The sequence below is a fragment of the Anser cygnoides genome, chromosome 7 (assembly GCF_040182565.1).
Source record: "Anser cygnoides isolate HZ-2024a breed goose chromosome 7, Taihu_goose_T2T_genome, whole genome shotgun sequence".
In the NCBI taxonomy this organism is placed as follows: domain Eukaryota; kingdom Metazoa; phylum Chordata; class Aves; order Anseriformes; family Anatidae; genus Anser; species Anser cygnoides.
This window is the reverse complement of record NC_089879.1, coordinates 24,395,973-24,419,718: the sequence shown is the minus strand read 5'-3', so window position 1 is coordinate 24,419,718 and position 23,746 is coordinate 24,395,973. Positions and strand designations below refer to the sequence as shown.

General features: G+C 45.1%; 1 protein-coding gene across 6 annotated transcripts in view; it reads right to left on the bottom strand.

Moving 5' to 3' along the window:
• The window catches only part of P4HA1 (prolyl 4-hydroxylase subunit alpha 1), a 36,202-nt gene extending 13,915 nt beyond the window's left edge, over positions 1-22,287 (bottom strand). For 4 of the 6 annotated variants that reach the window (XM_048069632.2, XM_067000279.1, XM_048069631.2 and 1 more), the window contains exons 1-8: positions 19,736-19,893; positions 13,552-13,674; positions 12,558-12,654; positions 8,881-9,032; positions 6,366-6,503; positions 3,566-3,805; positions 2,323-2,513; positions 1,625-1,801 (exon numbers count right to left, since the gene is read on the bottom strand). In XM_048069632.2, the coding sequence (XP_047925589.1) occupies positions 1,625-1,801; positions 2,323-2,513; positions 3,566-3,805; positions 6,366-6,503; positions 8,881-9,032; positions 12,558-12,654; positions 13,552-13,645 (1,089 nt within the window). In that variant the 5' untranslated portion in view covers positions 13,646-13,674; positions 19,736-19,893. Of the gene's footprint in view, positions 1-1,624; positions 1,802-2,322; positions 2,514-3,565; positions 3,806-6,365; positions 6,504-8,880; positions 9,033-12,557; positions 12,655-13,343; positions 13,369-13,551; positions 13,675-19,735; positions 19,894-22,268 lie in introns of those variants that run through there. The other 2 variants (XM_013172417.3, XM_067000280.1) reach the window with 2 other exon arrangements.
• Between the last annotated feature and the right edge of the window lie 1,459 nt (positions 22,288-23,746).

Genomic DNA, 23,746 nt, shown 5'->3' with positions numbered 1-23,746 from the left:
GCTTATGCCAGAGCAGCAAAGGGCTGGGCACAGATTATGCAGCCGTGGCTTTCAAGAGGCAGCAGTAGAACATCCCTGGCACCAGGAAGGCAGAAGATGATCTTTCTGCCTCAGAAACACAATCCTCCTGCTGCACTGGTTACTGAGCCCTACAAGGCCTCAGCCATAGGAAATATGTGGAACACTAACAGCAGAAAAATGTTTCCACATAACTGAACTGTGAATCTGCAAGTCTTTGCCACAAGTTGAACATCTGATAGGAAGACAAGCGTCTCGGCAAGTCCTGAAGTTTAAAGTCACCACATGTTCAGAGATCCATACAGGCTTTATTTTCAGTGCTAAGCCTTACTTCTACGCCATAAAGATATGATTCAGTCACATTCCACAGACGTAATTGCCAGAGCTTTTGCAGCAGTAAAGGGGCTTCATCAGCAACAGACAAACTGCAGCTCTGATTTCTAGACCCGCAGCAAGGCTGCCTGCAGGAGGAGATGTTTTACAGGTTACTCATACTTCCTTACGGTTCCGAATGCTACCTCAGAAATACGATGCATCAGCCTTTAGGAAGCTTTAAAATCTGCTTCTAGCTTCCTAGTACTCGGTGTAGTGACCAAGGGCAGCCCCATCTGTGATGTGCCTATGTGTAACTCACAGCTGCTTTACTTGGCAGCAGACCAAGGTAACAGTTTGTCCTGTATTTGATGTATTTATTCCCCCAATCTTCGTTTGCTCAGCTTTCTCTGAACAAAAAGACATTTAGGCTAAAGAAAGAAAGGAGGAAAAATCTGTTTAGACAAGTTTAAATCTTATTTTAGAAGTAACTGGTAATTGGTAGAAAAACAAATCAAATTCACTAACTGCCTCCTAAATGTACATCTTGTGATGCACAGTCACACCAGCTGGATACAGACGGCCACTCAGTCAGTTTCTTGTTCATGTTGGACACTCCTGTTTACTTTGACAGCTGATTTGGCCTGGCTTGTTTGGCCTTCAGAAAGAAGAACCTTGGGATCCGGATTCAGAAATAGGATTTGATGAGCTGGAATTGTGAGTCAGAAGCAGAGAACCGCTGGCTAAGTACTGCCTTGTTAAAGCACTTTCACTTGCAGGTAATTTCAGAACCTGTTAGAAGCCAATTTTATGCTGAATGGACCATTCATTATTGTCTACACAGTAATACGGCATTCCAGGACCAGGGGAGCGCCATCTTTCCCTAGAAGGCTTTCTTCTCCATGTTGCAACTTTGGCAACTACAGACTTTAGAAATAAAAGGAAGCCCATCTGATGCCAGGTACACTTCAAGGCAACCTAGCTGCAGTATATTTGTTTTCTGTTGGACAACACTCTCCTCCTCATCTGGAACAGTGTGCACCAGAATTGTGTCTGCCAGAAGAGCCTGACTAGTCTGCACTGTTGTCACCTGGCTCTCCTAATTACAGAGTTTCCAGCTTCCCCACAGTCTCCTATAAAGAGTGTATCACCAAGAGCTTCGAGGTGAGAAAAGCAATGTGTGAGCACACTGCACACACATCTGCATTCAAGAGGAGATGGTCACACCCACTCGCACGGAAAACTACAAGCAGAACTTGAGATTCCAAAAGGCAAAGTAGTGTAAGGCATTTACCCTCGGCTTTGCTAGCTCTTTCACAGTTTCAATCTCTTCATCGGAAATGATATCAAGGAAGCGAACAATTCGAGGTTTGTCCCACTCGTCTTCCTGTTTGACGGGGCCCAGAATGTACCTAGGATTCCTGTTTCCATCATAGTAGCGGCAGAAGAGTCTTTTCTGTCTCCGAGGGGTCTGAAAGCAAGATGAAACGAAATAATCAGAAAACTTCCATAATATCGCTAACAAACATTAGCTGTCCTGAGAACAAGAGACGGGAGCAGTTCACATTCCCTACCTTAGTATTATGCTACAGAAGTAAGAGATGCTTTAAGCTTGAGAAATCAGTACTTTAAGTAAATTAATATTACTCTGTAATACTGCAACAAGCAGTACTTTACACAGTTAGTCCTATTAAAAATGATTTTGTCACTGAAGAAAATACTTTTGTTCAATACCATACATCAATCCAGACTTCCAACATCCATATTCAGTTAATTACAACTGTTTAGTGAATTTCAGTTAGCCTACAGTAATACTTTTTCTCTACTGGCCAGAAGGAAACAGGGAAGAAATCCAACACACACTAATCTTCAGCTCTACGTACTCAGCCAACTGCTACAACAACTTCCTTGCTTCCACGCCACATACAAATTCTGGACATTGTTTTGTTACGGTTGGTGTCATACATGCGAAAACAGTCTACTCCACTTTACCATTTTGAGACCCTCCCCACGGCACAGCATTTCGTACTTCCTTCTCTCAGGCAGGTAATCCTTTTTCTTAACCTCAGTTTCCTTCTCTGTCTGGTCTTCTGCATCTGTACTGGACTTATTGGCTTCTTTTTCTTTGGCCATGATATATTCAAAATATTTCATGTTCCCATTTGCTCTTTGATGCTCAGGATCTGTTGAAAAAGAAGCAGACCGTTATCACTGGCAGGCCTACAATTTGCAAAGAAGCGTTCAGAAGAGGTTATTTACAAACCCCAAAACAACAGGTGCACACCACTGCTATTCAAACAGAAATCACAAACACCTAATCTGGTTTGAGAGCCCTCACAGGAGAGTTAAAATTCTCAGATAGGCTGGAAGCAATGCTAGCCTGCAGTATGCACACGTCCTCACTCATCGGCAGAATATCACCCAATGCACTGTCAGAGCAAAGCTCAGCTCATTCGCAGCTAAGAAACTACTTACTCTGAGGCTGGGATCCTCTGAGGCACAGGGGTCCGAGCACTAAGAGACCAGGGCTGGCCACTGCAGCCAATCTGACCAGGGAGGGAGAGACAAGGAAACAGCAATGGCCAGGCAGAGCCAGGACAGTGTGACTGGCTTTAAACTCAACAAATTCCCTGATGGGAATTAAGAGTTCTGGTGACAAAGCTTCTGACAACTACTAAACTTACAAAAATTATTCCAGTTCCCTAATAAACAGTTCTTACTAGCCTTCGCTGTAAAGATTAGGTTTAGCTCTAAATCTCCCAACCCATCCTTTACATAGTCAATCAGCAGAGTATTTACAGAAGCATGAATACTTTTGATATTTCATAAAATGAACAAGAGTCTTAGCCCACTGCATTGCATTCTGTATTTCTTATTTTTCCAAGTTTTTCAGCTCAAGTGTGCTTGATTTGAATTTAAATAATTTGGAGAGATTTTTGTATTGGAAGGTATTTTGGTATTGGTAGTGGAAGAGAGTGATCCTTAACCATGACTTTCTGACATGGTCATTTAGAACGATATTGCCCATTTCAGAGCAAAATAAAACGTATGGTATTGTAACTCTTAGTTGACTGAAAACTACATTGAGATGTTAATGGTAAGCTCAATAATAATCTATTCCAAAAGCACGTGTACGAGCCAGGAAACCAGTAAGACCAAGAGTCCTCAGTACAAATCTAACAGATGCTCAGTCATGGAGCTAGACCTTGCTGAGCTTCAGGCCTCTTTTACATACCCAGTTCAAGAAGGCGTTTGGTGAGCATCATTGCTTTTCCCAGATCCCCCTGCTGATACACGGCGTAACTCAGGTAGTCCAGAATGTAGACCTTATCTGCAGAAGACACTTCTCCCTCATCCAGCTGCTTCAGAGCTTGTTCCATCCAGAGCTCAGTGTGGTAGTAGTCAGCCTCTGTGTATGCAATCTTTCCTAGCTCAAAGCAATCTTCGGCTGTTAAAAAGGATTTGTGCTTTACACCTGTATTTGAAACAAAACAAAACTAACGATTTTCACTGAATTCAGGATCACTCTCCAGAGTTACATTCAGTTATTTCCTATTCTTCACAGCACAGTTTATTGCTGTTCCTGTTGTGGTCTTCAGTATCTCCCTTTGGTGACAGCTATTTGTTGACGACTCAATTTAAGCATTTAAAACCTGTAAACCCTTGACAGAACACGTAAGTGGTTACAAGCAGTTTTCCATTGTCAGGAAGCCAGCGACTAGCTAAATGTCTTTACAATTTGTGGAAAATAAAATAAATCCTCTTTCCTCAAAACACAAAACGCTTTAAGCCAGAGCAATAGTAAGCTAAGAAAGAAGTTTCAGAGGTCTGTTTTCAATGGCATTGTATTATTGCTTTCAGAACATTCCTGAAGCACACATTGTTAGCAACGACTCAGGGGAGGAAGAAAAAGAAAACGTCCGTAAATTCCCAGCTACTCAAGATTTCTGAAGTCAAGTTTAGAAACATTTTAAGGGACCTCTGAAAGATTAAAGCACTAGTAAGCAAATTATAGATTCCTATTTTTGCCACTGTAGATGAAGGCCCATTGAAAAACCAAATTTCATCTTGTAAAAAGGAAACAAAATACATGAGATAAAGTAAAAAAAGGAAACTAAGACAAGGAGGGACTAAGAAGGAATTTTTATTCTTGCCCAGGACCTGCCAGTTCTAGAGCTAAAATTAAATTTCTGATTACATCTTAATCATCCTGAATTTCTAACAGCAGCTCTCACTGCTGTGTTCCAACAGGGGAATTCTTCTGTTGAAGACATGCCTGAAGAGATGAAATAGCTGAAGAGACAGTCCACCAAAAGGAATATCCTGCAGAACTTTGTTTCTGCTCGCTAATTAAACATCTCGTGGTCCATCCTGGGATGGCCAGTGATTCCAGGTTTGAGCCTAAAGCCACCTGCAAGCTCTAAGATAACGCAAAGCTTAGGGAATCAGGTACAGTGGTGGTGCGTGCTCTCAGGGAGGCACAAAGAGATCCTCTGGAAAGAGTAGCAGGTTGCACAGTCATACCCTGGTACATTTAGGAGCAACGTAACATCCACAAGTGAAAAGGCAGCTGAGAAGGGTGCTAAGAAACTATGCCTAATAATTAAGGTAAACAAACAGCATAGCCTGTAACACACAAGAGATTTAGTAAGCAATACAACAGTAGTTAAGATTCTGATCAAAACTTGGCCACCTAGCAACTGGAAATTCCCTGGGAAAGGAGACAAGGAGCACGAACAAGTGACTGTGTGGGATGTTCCTCTGTACTTTTAAAGGTGAAGAGACCAACCTATTTTCTTCTGTATTCTAGAGTTTTTGGGTTCTGCGATTACACTTTGTTATATGCAGTTTGGACAGCTCATTGCCTCACAAGAGGCAAGAAAATACAGTCCACCTGAAGCATTTTGTCTCTATTTTTGTGCTGTTTTAAAACAAAAACCCCTACTTATTGTAGTAGGCTGAATCTGTAGCTCTTTGAGACAGTCTTGAACTAAACCCAAAAGCAAGGTTATACATCATAACATATAAAGCCAATTACCCTTAATTTTATTAGGCATCTGACCACAATGAGCACTTGCAAAAACACAGATGGATTGTACAAAGCTGATTTTTTGCCAGTTGGCACAGTACTGGTTTTGAACAGAGGAAACGAGATGAAAAAGCAGAGAAGATTCTTCTGGCAAGGAAGAAGGGTGTCCTCTACATATAAACCTGTTAAAGGTTACCTTGGTAGGCTCAGGTTCTTTGCATGCACATGATAATGGTCCCTGTCTTTGTTTTTTCAGTTTATGAAGCTTAAGTTCAAAGAAACAGAAGTTCTAACCTGAAAGGCCCATCTTTTCAATGGGAGGGACAGGGATATTAAACAATACAATTATTGTTAAAATACCTTGCATTGTGCAACAAAACATGGTATCGCCCACAACCCAACTACTTCAACACAAGGAAAATACTCAACAACGCATACTGATTTTTTATTAAAACCTATTAACGCTAATTTATCTTACCATAACTAGAAGGAAGATGCAGATTTTTTTTAAAGAAATCTTCAAGTTCTAGCACAAGCAGAAAATCAGCATGTGATTAGTATGACAGAACAGAGTGTAAATTCAGAATGAAGCCTGCATCCTGTGCAGGGCATTTCAGCCCCATGAACACATGAGTGCAGGTATGAAACAGCCCCGCAGGTGGGGAAGCCACATGGCTGTAGCTTCCAACAGAACCAGCGCAGCAGCGGACCTGACAGGACGCCAGAGCAGGTCAGGCCTTCCTGGGTGCCTCTTTACCGGCATGGCCTGAAGCGACAGGTTCCTTTCTCTTGATGTGTGGCAAATTAAAACTTACACCTGTGTCAGCCTATAGTCAGCAATCCACATCACACCACATTTCATAAATCATTAGCTAATTCAAAAGTTTCCTGCTGCTACCTTCACACAGCACAATCAAACAAGATGGAACACAGTGAAAGGATTTATCATCGGGACCCTGAGCACAAGTTCACAGTGTGTTCTGCAAATAACGCTCATGACTCTTACCTGGGAGATTCCCTCTTGAGAGGGTGTCTGTATCCAAATTATACGTGTCTTGAAGCCGCAGGAGGGCTTTTGCTGCACCAGTCTGATCTTCATCATTTGGGAAGAACTGCCGCTGGATAGTCATATTGGAGATAAAGCCTGAAATGACAGGGAAACACTTGGCCTTCTTTGTCCCAGGAATTCTACGAACGCGATGCATGAAACAACTGCCTCCTCCAGGGAAAGCTAACATTTAAAGAAAGGCCATTAGCCTTACACAGCACCAAAAAATCCTGTAAGTTTGTTTCCAAAGAACAGGAGTACCCCTCAGGTTCCACTCAGAAACTATTTTTACCTTAACATTGAAAAAAAATTACACACAACAAAAAGACCACTCCCACCTGGGAAATGTTTTATCTATAGCTTTTGTAACCATTCCATTCAATCTTCCTTTCAAAAGGCTTTTCATTCAGTAACATGTAATTTAAAAACAATTTAGGATGCAAAAAAATAAACTGTATGAAGAGTAACCATGTAAAGATTAATGCTGGTCAATATAAAGATGAAAAACAAAGATGCTGACGTCTAACCTCAAACAGCTTTTCAAAGACTTGAGGCAACTAACAGGCACTAGGAAGCCAACTGCGTTCTGGGGACTTGGGCATTAATGTGCTTACACAGAAACTTGAGAAACACACAGTTACAAAGGTTTCTCAAGTGCCATCTTCACACTACCCTGAACTGAACTGGAAACGCATTTTGAAAAGTCAGCACTTCAATTTTTTAATGTGTTTGTTTGCTTGTCAAAATAAAGCAAAGGAACAACCAAAAGAAAAACTTAAGAGGTTTGGGGGCTTCTTTAAAAAAGCATTAGGGTGATGTTCATGGAATGAAAGACAAGCAGGTTGCATAAAGTGAAACAATATTCTCTTTAGGGACTGTTGCCTGGTCATTAATCACATGCAACCATCTGCCCTGCTACAAAAGGACCCCACTTCTTGCTGGTGAACGCCTGTGCAACCTCTGCTGCTGCTTGCAGAGCCCTTCAGCAGAGCTGACACGTTACCCTCGCCTCAGGAGGAGAGCTGCCCCGGTTTCCCCCTTCTGCTTTTGCACAGCCAGGAGGCCCACGGGCTGCTTGTGCTGTGGGGGGAAGCAGAACCAGTGTCTTGATACACACAGTCACCAACAGGAACAGCACGAGCAGTCAGCCCTGATGTCCTACGTCTGAATAAACCAACAGCCACCGACATTTTCAGAAAAGTGACTTTTCTACTTGACTTCCTTGTCCCAAGACAAGTTGTATAACATTACCTTGCCAAGTGCAGTGCCAATAAACTGTCAAGTTCATCTAATATCCTCCAGTTGAAAAACATGCCACAAGACCAAAAGCAGACAAATGCAATTCCGATTCCTAGCAACAAAGCACAGCTACACAACACCTAGCTGCAAAACCATCCACAAAATGATGAACTAGCCAAATTTATGATTTTTGCCCCACTCTTAATACTCCTTTTTAACTATTCAGGCTTGATAACATTATCAGTTTATGGAAAGGTTTTGTACTTTAAAAAATACCGTATCCTTTCACTCCCTTGCAGCCTTACTTCTACTACACTCTGCTTCCCCCAGTATTTTTCCTTTTCCTCACAATTCAGTCAAAACAATCCCCTCCCAACTCAGAAGGAGGTGTACTGCTCCAGGCCAGCAGGTGAGGCATCTTTTCAGTTGGCACATTCAGTCTCTCACAGCAACAACTGGGAAGCTGAATGCACTGAGTTCCTACCAGAGACTAACACTTGGACTTTTCTGAAAGCTCCATGCTTCATTAATGTTTAACAAACCTAGGCCTGATGTTAGCTATTTGTTGAAACAAATTTGCACAGCTGAAATGTAATTAGCCCAGCTTCCTTGCACTAAAAATCTTGTTCATGGTCAACTGCTATTTTATGTCCTGTTACCTACTGAAGAGCTTCTACTCTTGTGCAGGAAAAGAGGCAGCAAAGTGTTTTCCACGCTAATTCAGATTTGTTCCACAAATGCTCGGTCTCTGCCAACATTCGGGTTTCACACCACCACACCTTAACAACACCGGGCACGTCAGCAGCAACAGCACTTGACCATACCCAAAGACAACCCCCACTGTTTTGCACTCAAAAGAGTTTTTTGTTTGTTTGGTTTTTCCCTTTTATGTTTTCCATGGAGTTGTCAAACTTACAGATGAAACTTTCTAACAGACTAGTTTCCTGGAACTGGAAGTATACACGAAGCAAGCCCTGGTACCTTGCAAAATTTGAAGCCTCCGAAGAGATTACTCAGGTTAAACATCCCAGTTTACCTAAATATTTGTAGAACTCAAATGACAGCACACTGACAGCAAAATGGCCAGACTTCTAGGAATTTTTTTTAAAACATTTTTTATGAAAGCATCTCAAAAGCAGACTTCTAAATTTAATTCAGAGCATTACCTGTGAAAGACATGGTCCAGTAAATTCAATTGTAATGTGATCATTGCTTTTACTATGGGCATACTCACCATCTGACATGTCCTTCAGAACCAGGCTCTCCAGCTCACCCCACTCTGTGTTAAGCCGTTTCATCAACTTGAATGCATTTACAGGATGTCCCAAAAACCCCTCTGGGTCTTTCGTAGCAGTGTCTGTCAGCTGATCTAATTTCTCTGCCCATCTATAGTGAAAATATATATTCATTAAAGTCTGTTGTAAAAAGCCAGACAACAAAGTTGATGTCAAGCTATGCAGCAGCCTTGGCTAATGAAAATCCCAAATTGCAAACTTTTACACTTTCTATATTTAAAGCACTTCTGGAATGAACACAAGGGTGCCTTTTTTTTTTTCTTTAAATCTTCTTTAGGGGCAGCCTAATCTCAGGCTCAAGAAATCGGGTTTCTCTTATTTTTGCATATCACATAATCACCTAGGTTGGAAGAGACCTCCAAGATCACCTAGTCCAACCTCTGACCTAACACTAACAAGTCCCCCACTAAACCAGATCACTAAGCTCTACATCTAGATGTCTTTTCAAGACCTCCAGGGATGGTGACTCAACCACTTCCCTGGGCAGCCCATTCCAATGCCTAACGACCCTTTCCGTAAAGAAGTTCTTCCTAATACCCAACCTAAACCTCCCCTGGCGCAACTTTAGCCCATTCCTACCCACCCCACCCCCCCCAAAAGAAGCATTCACACAATCCCTGAGAATTGGCAAGAGCTGTTTATTGCCGGGACATCTTGCAGGCAGGCCTGCGGGATGTCCGTGGTGTTTGGTGGCTCCAAGCTAATGCTTGCGATGGAGCCTGAGCAACGAGTAGGGGGCTCGCCGGGCACTCCTGCGATGCTGTTGGTGCTCTCGGATGGCAGAGCACAAAGACATGCCGCAGTAGTCCCAGGCCTGTCCCGGCAGAGGTGGATCCACTTCCACCCGTTCCTCCACATCTGGTGGATCCAGCTCCACGGGCTCCACGGTGTTGGGCAGAAGGCTAAGCCAGTCCTTGCCCGGGACTGCCCAAACGGGATGCCTTCCGTCCGGAATGTTCTCAGGCCAGGGTGCCGAACCAGGGGGTCGTCCAGTCCCACGCCTCGGTCCCACGCCACTGTCGGCTTGATTGTCATGCATGGGTCTGACGCTGCCCTCTGGCTTACGGCCATTACTGGGTCCCGCACTGTGCTCCGGACTATAGATGCTCAGCGAATGCTGGGCCAGCTGCAGGGGGCCTGTTTTATAGGGCCCGCAGCAAAGGCGGGGCAGTGGTGGCCACTGTGACCTCAGCAAGCCTCTGTGATGGAGTGGCCCACGCGTGGCCAAAGGCGGCTGTGTTGGGAGCGGCCTGGAAGATGCCCTCACGTGGACAAGGAGGAGGCTTGGGGGGCTGAGGGCCCCTTTTCTGGGGCTGGCTTCCCCGGGCCATTTGGTTTGCCAGAGAGAAAGGCTGCCCCTCGGCCACGGGGACTGCCCTGCACCTCCCATCCTGTGCCCTGGGTTTATTTTTAACACTGCTTTTTAGGCAATTTCATTCTATTCTTTACGGAAAAGAACAGAAGCAAGGTGCATCTTCAGCCCTAATTCCCATGTGCGCTTTGTGCTCCGAGTGAAGAATTTCTTCCTCACGTCACATCTCATCTAAATCTCCCCTCCATTTGTTCAAAGCCATTATTCCTGGTTCCATGGCCACACTCCCTGACAGAGTCCCTCTCCCGCTTTCTTCTAGGCCACTTTTATGGGTAAGGTTAGGTGGCCAAAATGCAGGACCTAGCAAATTGCAGCCTTATCTACCTGGTACCACACGTTCCACATGACGTTTTCCAGCTCAGGCTCTAGCCTCTCATCAGTGTAACACAGAACCATGAAGGTTGGAAAAGACCTCCAAGATCATCTGGTCCAACCATCCCCCTGCTACCAATGTCACCCACTAAACCACATCCCTACACACCAGCTCCAACCTTTTCCTTGAACACCCTCTGAGGATAGTGATGCCACCACTTCCCTGGGCAACCCATTCCAATGCCAGCAGAGCCATTATGAATTTTCAGGCAAGACCAATCAAAACATTTATCCACATTTTTGATAATTTTTTTTAAATGCACTTGACTTCTGGACAGGCGCTCTTCAATCTATGGTAAGCACCACTGCCTTCCACACTGTTAGCTTGCATTAAAGAACATTTAGATCTCAGGATCTCAGATGAGGAGCCCAGATCCAAGTTTCTGGTGCTGTAATTCTAAGACTGCAAACCTCTCTCACTCTTCCAGTGATACGATCCATCCACAACCCCAACACACCCTGAAATAGGAAAGCAACCACTGTTGCCCACCTCCAAATAACCCAACTTCCTCTCCCTGCCCAAAACAAAGCTGACATACAACATGAAGACAAACAACAAAAGCCCATCTGCTATTCTTGTCAGCAGCAAAGTGGCTGACAGGGTTCCCTCCCAAACAGCATGCTCGCAGTGCTCCTGTGGACCAATCGCAGCTTCTGGCAAGCTGAAGACTGAAGAAAGTCGTTTAAACAACTTGCCCATTCACACTGCACACGCACAAACCCATTGTACATCTCCCACTGCATGATGATCAAACCTAACAATGTGCTGGAAGTCCCTGCAACTGTCAGCCACAACCACAAGGCCAAGATTTCTCTCCCGTAGTCTCATTTCACATAAACCTCAACCGCAAGCCACCCACAAGGTGTGAGCCATCCTCCCCATCTCAGTGAATTACCAGCTTTCACCGAGTTTAAGTCCGTGCAAGCTACCACCAATGTCCTTGAGCTAAAGCACAGAGCCCAACAAACTTAAAAGATGCTGGCATTTTTTCCAGCTTCTCTCTGACAGTTATTTCAACTTTTTCTCCCCTGAGAGCAGCCACCTCCAATATAATAAAAACAGAGCTGTGAGGCTTACACGATAAGCTATATTTACATAGTTTTGTTATCCAGTCTTCATATTCCCAGCTGTAAAGAATATACTTATGACATTCCAAACCTGTGAGCAATTCCAACTCTGCATTTTAGGTGATAAAAATAAATGCAGTCCAACAGAACTACCTTTCCTCCTGGATGGCAGAATGTAATCCACAAAGGCTAAACAAAATTCATGCATCTACCTAAAATTGCTTAATCACCCTCACTGCAGATTTATACACATTTTTGAAAGCCAGTGAACCATCCTGTTCTGCGATACAAAAACTTTATTTCTAACTCTGATAAAATCTGAGATATTGTGCATTTTACAATTAAATCAAAATATAGCACATAGAAGGAGACTGTTCTTGTAGTGGGTTTTTGGTATTCATTGGTTCAGCACCCATGGGCAATATGGCCACGCCAATGCTGATCAGAGCTTTTACATCTGGTGTGTGTGTCAGTGCAGCCCTTGTAACACTCACTCCTGGCTTTCAGTTTCCAGTGAGCACATCGTCAGGAAGAACTACTTCCCCTTGGGGACTACATGCAACCAGGAGCTCTGAGGTGAATTCACCATACAGAAAGCAGGTTGATCAGATTTCATCATCAGAAAGCTCCATAAAACAAACCTATGACTTGGAGATAACTTAGGACAAAAAACAGTAAAAGCTTCTAGTTCAATCTTTGCCTCAGAGGCAAAATTCCTCAAATTTAACGAGCCTCGAGAAACACTTTTTACATAAGGGCAGACTCAAATTATTAACTATTAGTATTACAAAATAAGCTGCTTACTTTTTGATCTGTTCCAGCTTGCTTTCTTCTGCCTTGATGTAGTCTTTTAGTGACACCACCAGATCTTTTTCTGTATTAATTAAGTCTGTCATATGACCTAGAAAAAGGAAGAACAGCTTGGTTAGACAAGGAGAAACAAAAAAAAAAAAAGGGAGAACTGAGATTAGAGGAGTTCTTCCTCTCTTCTGCTTTCTTCCCTTCTTCCTTCCCCAAAGTCCTTCCATATTTATTTAAATAATCCTGAAGGACTATTTGAGTAAGGCTGCTTGCCATTTTTATGGAAGAAGAAAATCTCATGTTGGACAAAGCTTGTTGCCATGGCAATTAGCAAAATATCACATATTTATTATTAGAACTAATTTAGGATTCATTTGGAAAAGGAAGCAGTTTGCAACAGAGTAAGCTTTTATCTGAGCATACATAATGTAGAGCAAATAATGACAAAGCTAAGGAAATATACAAAGACTTCATCTTTGATACACAATACTAACCCGGCATTTTATTTTTAAGATTACTTGCATGACATCAATGGGACCTCGAGCAGACTTTTTTATTAGTTAATAGCTGCTTCATTTCCTGCAAACAGGCAGCTGGCAGGTTCCCCATGAAGCAATGCAGCTGTGTCACATGGCATCAGGACACAAAAAAAGGGTATGCTGGCAGACAGGCATCATTAGGTACCTCCAGCAGTTGTTTTGCTTGCTTCTACGTATCTGCAACAGTCCGCACCAAAATTTTGTCTATAACTTACTACCCGTGGGAATACGTAACGAATACAAAGCCTACCCTTGGTCATTAGACTGACTGGACCAAATGAATTCAAAGCATCTTTCTCTCAAAGGCAAGAAGTCAATCAGGTCCTGAGAACTAGGAAGTGGATTTGGTTCTGTACCAATTAAAGCCTTGCACTCCGTTAACACGTCCCCGCAGGATTAGCTTTGACAGCCAAGAAATTCTTTCAGCCATGTAGCATATAGACCGAGGCATGTCTCACCAATGGAAGTGAAGAAGTCCGTATGGGCATAAGAAAAAGGCAGCAGAAATCCAACGGCTACAGAATACCAAATCTTGGGGAATGCCATGGCCATAGGTCAACAGCTGTCACCTCGCCACGGACCTACAAAAGAAACAAAGTAGGTAAAGCATCACTCTTCACCCCAGATTTGACTCTGCCTCTGGAGGAGACAGCTTATTCCCTCCGGGCTGTCCCCAGCTCTCGAGGCAGCAGAATTTCAGCAGCAGTTCCACCCTCGATAAGCTTGAGCACGCACAGCAGCTCCCAAAGAGGGCTGACACCACTCCACCGTTCTGCAGACTTGTTGGTGCTTTTGTAGCAAGAGATGAAAGAATAGCTTGGTGACAGGGCCTTTCCAAGCATTCTTCATCATTTTGCCATCTATGAAATACTGCAGACAGAGCCAGGACTGCTTCACAAAAAGCACAAAAATATCAGGGCGGCTAAGAGCAGGCACTCAAGGAACACATCCTACCAAATGAAAACACATAATGACAAGTTTATCACACAGGAAAAAACAGTTGCCTTCGATCAAAGGAGGCCAGTGGAAGACGCAGGAACAAGCCCTGGAAGAAGCAGCCCAGAGTAAGGTTGTTGCACGCTCCTGCCCTTCAGCTGCCCGCTGTCACAACGCCAGTGCCCCACCGAGAGCAGACCCACCGTGAAAGGTTTCCCCAGGGGCTGGCCCACAGCAGCCGCTGCAGGAGCCCAGGGCAGGCACGCAGGCAGCGCTCTCTCCCACGGACGGCTGCCAAGTTCACAGCCTTCCAAGAGCCTGAACCCTCGCGACATACCAGGATTTCCTCACTACTGAATGCTTTAAAAGTAATTAGGTTCTCTTGGAATTCACGAGATTTAGTTTTTTCCATATGCAAAAGTGTATTCTATCTCCTCAGATAAACCAAAACGACCATATGTGCAAACAGAAACTGTTCTAGAGAAACTCTTCCAAAGGCAATACAATTAATGAAAGGAGGGAGAAAAAAAAAAAAAAGGAAACATTCCAAAGTGGCTTGGCCTACTTAGGGAGGAAAGCAATTCGCTTTTGGTTGAATTGACAGCACAAATAGGGATCAATATAAAAGCAGGCGTGCCGCTCCCACGTGGTGCAAACAAACTCAGGACAGTGCCAAAGTCACACCTGAAGACAAGCCATTCAAGCCCAACCCTAAACACGATGAACAAAAATCCAACTCTGCAGGCGGCCTGTAATGCTTACCTAGCTGTCAGCATAACTCAGGGCTGCTGATAACATCTGTACAACTCTAGCTACTTATCCTGTGACTAACGTGAGCCTCATTAAACCTGGCCTCCAAGTGAGTAATTGCTCCAAGTTAACGGGTCACATCCCAAAGTTTTCTTGCAGACGAATTTCTTCTCACTCTTTCCTTAAGGAAAGCTGTACCCACGTGCGCAAGGCCACTGCGTGCACCTGCTCTCTTACTACAAACTGCTCAATTCGCATTTTGCTCTGCAGAAAGCTGAGCCTCCTGCTCATTCAGCAGGCATGCTACTACATCTGTGAATCAATTACAAAGCACAAACAGTTCTACTACGCGGTAAATATTTGCTCACACTATCAGTACTCAGAATTCATTGAGCTATTTGTTTACTGCGCTCAGGGAACTACAAGGAAGGCTCCAGGACATTACTTTTTACTATTAATCAATAGGAGCCCTGTTTCCTAAAACATAAACAAGTGACAAAATGAAAACCCAACTGACGACAAGAGCAACGTCTCCTCCCCGACAGTCTCCCACCTGGCACGACAGGAGGTTCCCTAACCAAAACCTGTCCAAGCAGCATGCTTTGGGAACGTTTTTCCTCCTCTTTACAGCCTGTTCCAGCACTGGGCTGGCTCTGAACACTGTTCCAGCCCTCCTCCCTCTTCCCACCTTCACTGACACGCTGCAGAAGAACGGGTGGCGACAGGCACAAATTGCAACAAGGGAAATTCTATTTAGGTACAAAGAACAAGTTTGTCACGGTGACAGCAGCTGAGCGTTGGAAGAGGTCGCCCTGAGAAAAAGGATTGCCCATTCTTGGAAGAATTTCAAACTGCACAGGCCAGGCCTGCATGCAGCCCAGCCTACCCTCCAAGCTCACCCAGCGTAAAGAGAAGGTCAGACCAGATGACATCCAGAGGTCACTCCCAATTTCACTCTTTATTTTATTTTGTGTCTCCTGTGAGGCCTCAGACTGCTGCAGCAGCTTTCAGCCACCCAAGATGACTTCCCTCCGGCCGGAATTCAGAGTTGGAAGCAGAGCCCAAGGCAGCGGCCAGCCAAGCGCTCGCTGCCCTAACAGCAGTTGCTAAGTAGCACGGCTTTCAAAACTTCTGCAAAAGGATCAGCTACAGGTTCCCGAATCAAAGAAAATAAAGCTCAGTTAAGAAAGATGCTGGGAATCTCTCAAACACACAAGCTGCCAAATAAGTAGGCTTAATTTCTTCCTGTCAGAGAGATGAAAATCCTCTCCATGTTATTGCTGTCTGGCTCTCCTCCTCAGCTGCGTCCCTCAGGCACAGACAAAGATGGCATCTGAGCGTGGCAGAGAGGAGGAAACCTACTGCCCACACGCAGGATGAACGACTCTGGGCCTGATTTCAGTGGGAGGCCGGCTGACAGCTTTTGCACAGCAGACTCCTATGCTTCTGTGAGAAGTATTTTTGCTAAGCTTTGAAACAGTAAAATGTGACTGAGCATGAAAAAATGATTGGGGAAAACAAACAAACAAGAAGATACAAGTAAAACAGAGCAGCAATGAGATGAATGACACTGCCACACCTGGCCCAGGATTCCCCAGACAGTAGGGAAAGGCAACATACATCATTTCAAATAATGAAATTTAAGGTGGTTTTTTTCTGAGGGCTTTTACAGATTTTGTCTCTGCTCTAAAAGTGGAAACAGAGCTGCCAGAGCCATGTCAGAGCTGACATGCATGTAGCATTGATGCAAAGAAAAGTGTAACTAAGGCGAACTACAGAGTGATAAAACCTCACAGCAACCAAAGTCATGCTGAAGAGTTTGACCTACAGTACTTATTACATAGGTCTCCTCGCCATCAATAACAAGCTCCCAGGCGCTCACCAGGATCCAGAAAGAAACTGAGGGCTGCCTTTGGTAGGGAATTACACTCTGGAACAGCTCTAACAGTTCCAAAAGAGTTTTTTTTATTAAGGTAAGAACTAAGTGACCTACTCTAATGTAAAAGTATCAGTTAAAGAGAGCTGAGACTGGGGGAGAAGAGGACAGTGCCACAAACAACGAACACTGCCCTCTGCAGCAAACCTCTCCTCTCCAAACAGGGACCAAGCGCGAGCCTCAGGACAGGGCCTGCTGGGAAACGCCTCCAAATCAAAGAACTTTCCCACGGTCCTTAGGTACTAAGTACCAAGAACATGCGGCTGTCACCGTTATTTAACGGTCACAGTACAGAAGGTATCAGAATCCCACTCTTTAAGTTCTCAAACACTTTTAAATCCATTCTTGAAACAACGGACTCAGCAGCCAGAGAAAACAGACTTTATAGAATCACGCCTCCCAAAAGAACATGGCATACTTCAGGGTTCTTTTTAATTACAAAGTTGTAAGCTAAGTACTCCTTTCAACAAGCCTTCTGCTGGTGCGTTGGTCCTTCTTGCTGGCTGGCAGTACATACGAAGAACTTGGTGTTTCTACTTTTATTTTGAAAGGAATATAAAGCTGCCACTATACCGCATCTCTAAGATCTTAATTATCAAATTTCTGGAAGACAGAAGCTGATTGCTAGTACGTGTTGAGAATCAACATCCGAGTCAACACTGGTGAGGTGTGTTAAGTTTCATTTATTATCAGCTTGAAGACAGCCCTCTGAACAGGGGTGTTTGTACACAGATTTGTAACCAGGGACTGGAAGCCACTTTTTTTCTACGTTTCTTGCACAGTAAGGCTGAATGGACACGGCCCTCCCAGAGCCCACTTGTTTTGACTTTGTGAGCCAAGACAACGAGCACTGGCAATGCAGCAGAGCATTCATCTTATTAGACACAACAAGCAGAAGGCGATCCTGCTATTTATCCTTCTGCTTAAGGACTAGCAGAACATCTATAGCGCTAGAACGTTTTCAGACACAGAGGGTGATTACAAAGAAAGCAGGAAAATCCCAGTGACCAACAGCTGAAACACATTAACAGATAAGAGCTCTTTTAGGCTGAATTTGGAGCCTGGGGGTTGCTCAGCAGTAGCAGAAAGGCTGTTCCTCTCAAGGGGAACAGCGAGTCCATCCCAAGTTACTGGAAGAACTGCCCAGAAACACAGGGTGCAAGTGACAAAGATACTGTTTCAGCAGACTTTATTATAGTTTTTCTTCTGTTAAACAGACAATAAAAATAAAAATTTTTCACAAGTTTTTTTTCACAAGTTTGAAAAAAAGTTTTTTTTCCAACAAGTATATTCTTGCATATATTTCAATTTGTATATTTTTGGATGTATTCAAGTATATTCTATATTGGGACACTTTAAAAAAAAAACAACCAACTTTCTGTGTCTATATGTCAACGTGGAGGCAGAGCTCTCTCAACTTCCGTTCACCCTCCCACTTTTTCCACAGTGTCACTCCTAATTTGTCATTTACGGGTTTCAACCTGCACTGGGTATTTTCTAATCTAAACGCGCACCTCAAAACCATAGCCGGAAAAGCTAGGATTTAAAGGCCCTCATCATGCAACTGTGTTTAAATCTCCCCGGGTCTCATAGCTGCCTTCTCTTCTGGCTCCACACACAGCCCTCGCTGTTTGTTAGCGCTGGTGTGGGAGAGGAGCTGAGCAGCAGCTCTGCCTTGCGCCGCCGCCTCAGCTGAGCCAGATGACCCGTCACAGACAGATCCACCCGTCAGTCAGCAGAGGGAACCACCCCAAGCCAAACAGCTAGTTTTTGCTGGGGGATGAGGCCGTGAGCCCCGCTGCACAAGCTTTTCATGTGGTTTGCCAGACGTACCAGCCCCTGTGAAGGGCACAGATCGGGAGCTGCTTATAACAGGGCAACGGTTCATGAAATGGTGCTGCTTGTCCGCAGCTAAATGAATTAACATCTAGAAGAGAGTGATACCACAGTCACTGCTGAAGTGGCAGAATTAATACTCTTAGTACAGGCAAATTTAAGCACATTCCTGTTGCATTGAGTCCCAGGAAAACAAAGAAATCAGTACCGGTTCTGTCAGCGTGTGACTAAGAAGCAGTGCAGAGTACTCTAGGTCAAAATGAAATGATCTGTAGAACGGTCGAAGACATTTAAATGCATGCAGCAAGGATGCTGAAGTAGCAATGGGTGCTGAACAGCACAGTGGAGAACACCTCTTAGGCCAAAGGCAGGTCTCTACTTCCCAAACCACCGGAGAAGTCACTGCCTTTCCTTCCCATCCCTGCCAGAGCACTGTCTGCACGCTTAGCTGAACAGCCTTTTGCCTTAGAAGAAGCTGTCACTTACAAGAATCAAATAACGTTAAATGCAGCTTCTTCCATCTGCCAAAGCCTTGAGCAGGGAGTCTTTACCTACCCAAAAGAGCGGAACACTTCACAGCACCTGAGTGCCTCTGCAGCTCTTCTCCCTAATCCAGGGGAAAAAGCATGCCAAGCTGACTGCTCAGCAAGCCTTTTCCTAACAGCACCACCTTTTCTCTGTGAGCCTCAAATATCTTTCCTCCAAAATCGCCCAGCTTTGGAGGGGAGCTGGAAGGAGACTTGCATATCTGACACGCTTATTTTCTCTTTATTCAAGAGCATCCTCAGGGCTCCACGTTGGACTTTTCCCTCCAAGTTCGGTCCCATCGAGCTACCCGCTCAGGGTACAGCACCCCAGGTCAGACACCCAGCAGCTGCCTCACCGCGGCCCAAAGCCGGAGAGAGAATCAACCACGGCTTTACCCCTGGGAGGCGCTTACCACGCACGGCGTGCTCGGGCCCTGCCCCACACACGGAAACTCCCCCGGGGCGTATGATCTCCTCAGCCGCCCCCCGCCCCTCACATCCCCGGGGCAGCCCGGCGGCGCCCTCCCGCCCCCCTCCGGAGACCGCCGGCTCCCGTTGCGTAACGGCCGGCAGGGGCCGGGACACCGGGGCGCCTGCCACGTATCGCCCCGCTCCCCTCCTCCCTCCCCGCGCCCACGGAAGGCGGCGCGGCCTCACCTGAGGGAGCGGCCGGGCGCTGAGGGGCGGGCAGCTGCCGCGCGAGCACCGCCAACGGCTGCCAACGGTCGCTAACGGCCCCTTGCGGCCGCCCGCCGCTTTTATAGGCGCGCAGGCCCCGCCCCCTGCCTCGCGCCCGGCCCCGCCCCGCCCCGCGCTACGTGAGCTCGGTCACAGCGCCGCCCGCCGCAGTGCGCAGGCGCCGTGGCTCTGGGCGGGAGCTGCCTGAGGGGGCCTCGAGCCCCTGAGGGGGGATGGTGCTGAGACACCTGCCCCGTGTGAGGGGGCACGGGGCTTCTCCCTCGTGGCGGGTCCTGCTGGGGTCGCACCGGCACAGCCCGCCTTGTGGGAGCTGCCAGAGCTCAACATGAAGCGTTAGCTCCCGTCCCCTCAGCAGCACCCCTTGACGCCCAAACCCCCGCTGTCAGGGGGCCGGAGGTATCACACACCTGGCACAACCGACAAACGCCACCCTCTGTACGTGAATTCAGTCACTTCTTGTCCAGAGGTGGCTGCAGATGCATCCACGCAGCCCCTGCGCCAGAGCAGGAAGAAAGCCAGTTGTTAGTGGAACTAGCCATCAGAAAATAAACCTTCCTTCCCGCTTGTTCTGGTCACCTTCCAACAGAAATACAACTCCTACAACTAGCAGGAAATGCGGCGATGATATACAAGCCTCGAGCTGAGGCAGCCAGTTAAAGCCCTGTTATCCAAAGAGTCCATAATAGCTAGGCAGAGATTTAACTGCAGCTTCTGGAGATTTGGCAAAACCTCACACGCTGTAGAGGCGTTCAGCTTCCTCCTAGCGAGACTGACTGCTCTTCCCCTCATCTTTTGCGCCATTCAGATGCATTTAAAAAGGCAGACCGGAGGAATACAACAGCCACAAGTTTATTAGCTCATTTAGTAGCAGGTTTGCTTATATTTGTCAGCATGCGGCCAAAAAGCTGCCTCCCCTGTTGCAAGTGCAAGCCTAACAGCATGCTGCTTCCTCTTCTGAGCAATCCTGCAGAAGCACTCTGCGGGTCCTACGCTGAAGGGTACTAAAATAAAGATCCTTCTAGAACAAGAAAGAGGCACAAGAGACCCCCTAAGAGCACAACGGCTCTGGCTCACAGCAAAGCATTATTTAGTCCCTGATGCCTCGAGTGCTGACAGCCTCCAAACACTTGTAACTGGGATTTTCTCAGCCTGATGTGGTCCAACTATTTTTAAACCCTCAGCAGAGTTCTCTGCACAGCGCTCCTCCTCTCAAGCTAGAGCTGTTTGCACCCACACCACATTTCACCTAGCAGTTGTGCCCCTCCAGCCAAGGCACAGAAAAACACCTCCATTTATTCCCTGGGAACTTGGCTCCACTGTCTTAGATTTGATCAATCAGGTTCCTGCACAGAAAGAGACAGCAACAGTTGATATCTATCCCTTATGCAGGCTGCAGCACCAGAGCCTACCTAACTTCTCACTGCAGCAGTATGCCACATCTTCGTTCTCACTTGTCCTCTCTAAATCTTTTCCAGCTCTTCAGAAACCTTCTGGTGACACCGGGCTGTGACCTGCATGCAGTGTTTAAGACATAGGGGAGCCATCTTTATATCACACCAAGTTAGAGCACAGTACTGCTTCGTTTTTCCAAATGCATTGACAACTTAGGTTTATCCTCTAGAAAGAGAGGGAGCCTCATCTACTTCCAAGCACGTTCATCAAACAGTGTCAAAACCAAAGACTACAGTGCTGACAAAATTAAGTTACCAACCGCAGATTTTATATCATCAGTTGTGCAGTGCAAAAAAGAAAATACAATTGTATTTTTTGGCCAGGGTTTGAGGACCTTCCCTAACCAACAGCAGAAGCAGGGAGGAAGACAAAGATACAAGTGATCCAAAAAAGCTGAACTGAGCAAATCTTTCTAAAAGGTTACTCAGATGTTAATGTGTCCTCTACACCTGTACAGTGTTAGGAGCGCAGGCTGTCATCAGCTGTATGAAATTAAACAGTGTCTCTCTTCTTAGCCCCCCACCCTGAGTATCAGAAGCTGCAGGAGTCCCTTATATACATAATATAGACTACAAGTCTAATTTTAGAGCAAAGCCAGTTTTGGTTAGTCTGCATCTAAAATTTAATGATAGAGGGAAAGACTACTCATTAACTTTCTCTTTAAAGAAGTGGTTTGTCTTTCCTTGGCCTCTTCCTAAAAAAGAAATATTTTTTACCAAGAGGTTTCTTGTGGCTTGACCATAAGTTTTCAATGTGAGCTTACCAGTTTTAGGTACTTAAAGCAATTAACAGTTGTTGTGCAAGAGTCAGCTGGTAGCAATTCTGATACTTGTTTCTGCTTACTGAGGGCAGCTGGAGAGACACAAAACAGAACAGCAAGAAAAAGCAAGATTGCTAGTGTAACCGTTATTAGGTTAGAATTACATTTTCCAGCCACTTCTTTGGCTTGAAAATCTTTTACCAACTGCTAATGCCAATACAAGTATATCACAAACCCAGATTAAAAAAGACTCTTGGCAATACTCGAGTGAAGATTTACCTGTTTTGTAACCTCCTCTATGTAACAAGTATCTGTTCCCAAGGCTTGTGGCCTCCTTGCCTGCTCCTTTTCTTCGCTCTTCTTGCATCAGGCAAGTCTCGGGGATTCACTTCCTCTGGTGGCCTGCCAAAGCTCAAATTAGTAAACTACAGGAAGCTGTCAGAGATGCATTTGTATGGTCAGGCCTTCACTTCACTCACAGGATTGTTTCTAGCATGGAGCCTAATGTCTGCAGGGGACAAATGCAACACAGACAGTTTATAGCTGTAATCTACATAGCTTGGAGCCCTGCTCAGAAACACTTGCAAAGAAGAAACTCAGTGCTAAGGTGACGACTAATATTTGTGCTCCTTAAATACTTATGAGAATAAGCGATGAATAGAAATCCTAGAATACAGTAATACAAATTTCTTAAATGGGGTCCACGCAAAAAAATCAGGTTATAAGAAAGATCAGATAGTTACTTATCATACAATACACACAAAAGAAACCAGCAGAACTGAATTCGGTAAACTTGCCAGTACACAGGCTACAGAGAAAGCTTCTGTTGATTTTGACGTTGTCTGCCCTACTGACGTGCTTCAGAAATATTTAATTTGGCAGTGCAGTATCACAAACAGGTGTATGGACCCTTAGAAAAGTTCCAAGGAATCTCTCTCAGACTGCATAGCTTCCCACCACTCACATCAGTCACAGAACTGACTAATCTCTTTTTCTCTGCATGTCCTAGCACAGCACAGAGGCCAAGTATACATGATTGGGCTAATCCTTGAATTCTGTCAGCTGCACCTGGCAATGGAAGGCTACAGCACTGCAGTACCTTTGGGGGAGTCTTTACGCTGCAACATTGTGCTCTGGCCTTTTGTCCTTGCTGCGGATAGAGGTGCACTTCCGAGTGACCTGTTGCCTTGGGCTGAAAAGGGTTGAGAGGCTGTCCCAAGATTTGAGGTCCAAAGTAGCACCTCCAACTGCCGCCCTCTAAAACCAGCACTTTTTGCAACCTTTCTGCAGGCAATTAGGGTCAACAGATCTGTTTAACAGCAGGGTGGATACCTCCCTTAGAGATTATACTTCAGTCCTTTATCTTATTAAGGGAAGATGTGGTTTGTCCATTAATCCAATTAGCCTAGTGGATTAGTAAAATTGGGCTTGCTCTGTTTCAGGAAGCATACAAATAGCAGTCAAGCATAATTAAACCTAAACTTGTAAGTAATGATGGTAACAACAGTGGTATTTCCCTGCATACTCCACTCATTATTTTTACAAGCTCTGCTCTCAAATTACATGGCCTGAGCCCTCAATTAAAATGTCTCAATTCATGACCAAAAAGCAAAAGGCTGTGCTGAAAACATTTATAGGTTTATAAAATTCTCCTTGTGCTAAATATAGGCACAGGTAGGCTCCAACCCAGAATAACGTTTTCAGCGCTCGAGAGAAATCTTGTTTGTTCAGTTCTAAAGGCATGAAAAATATTTGTC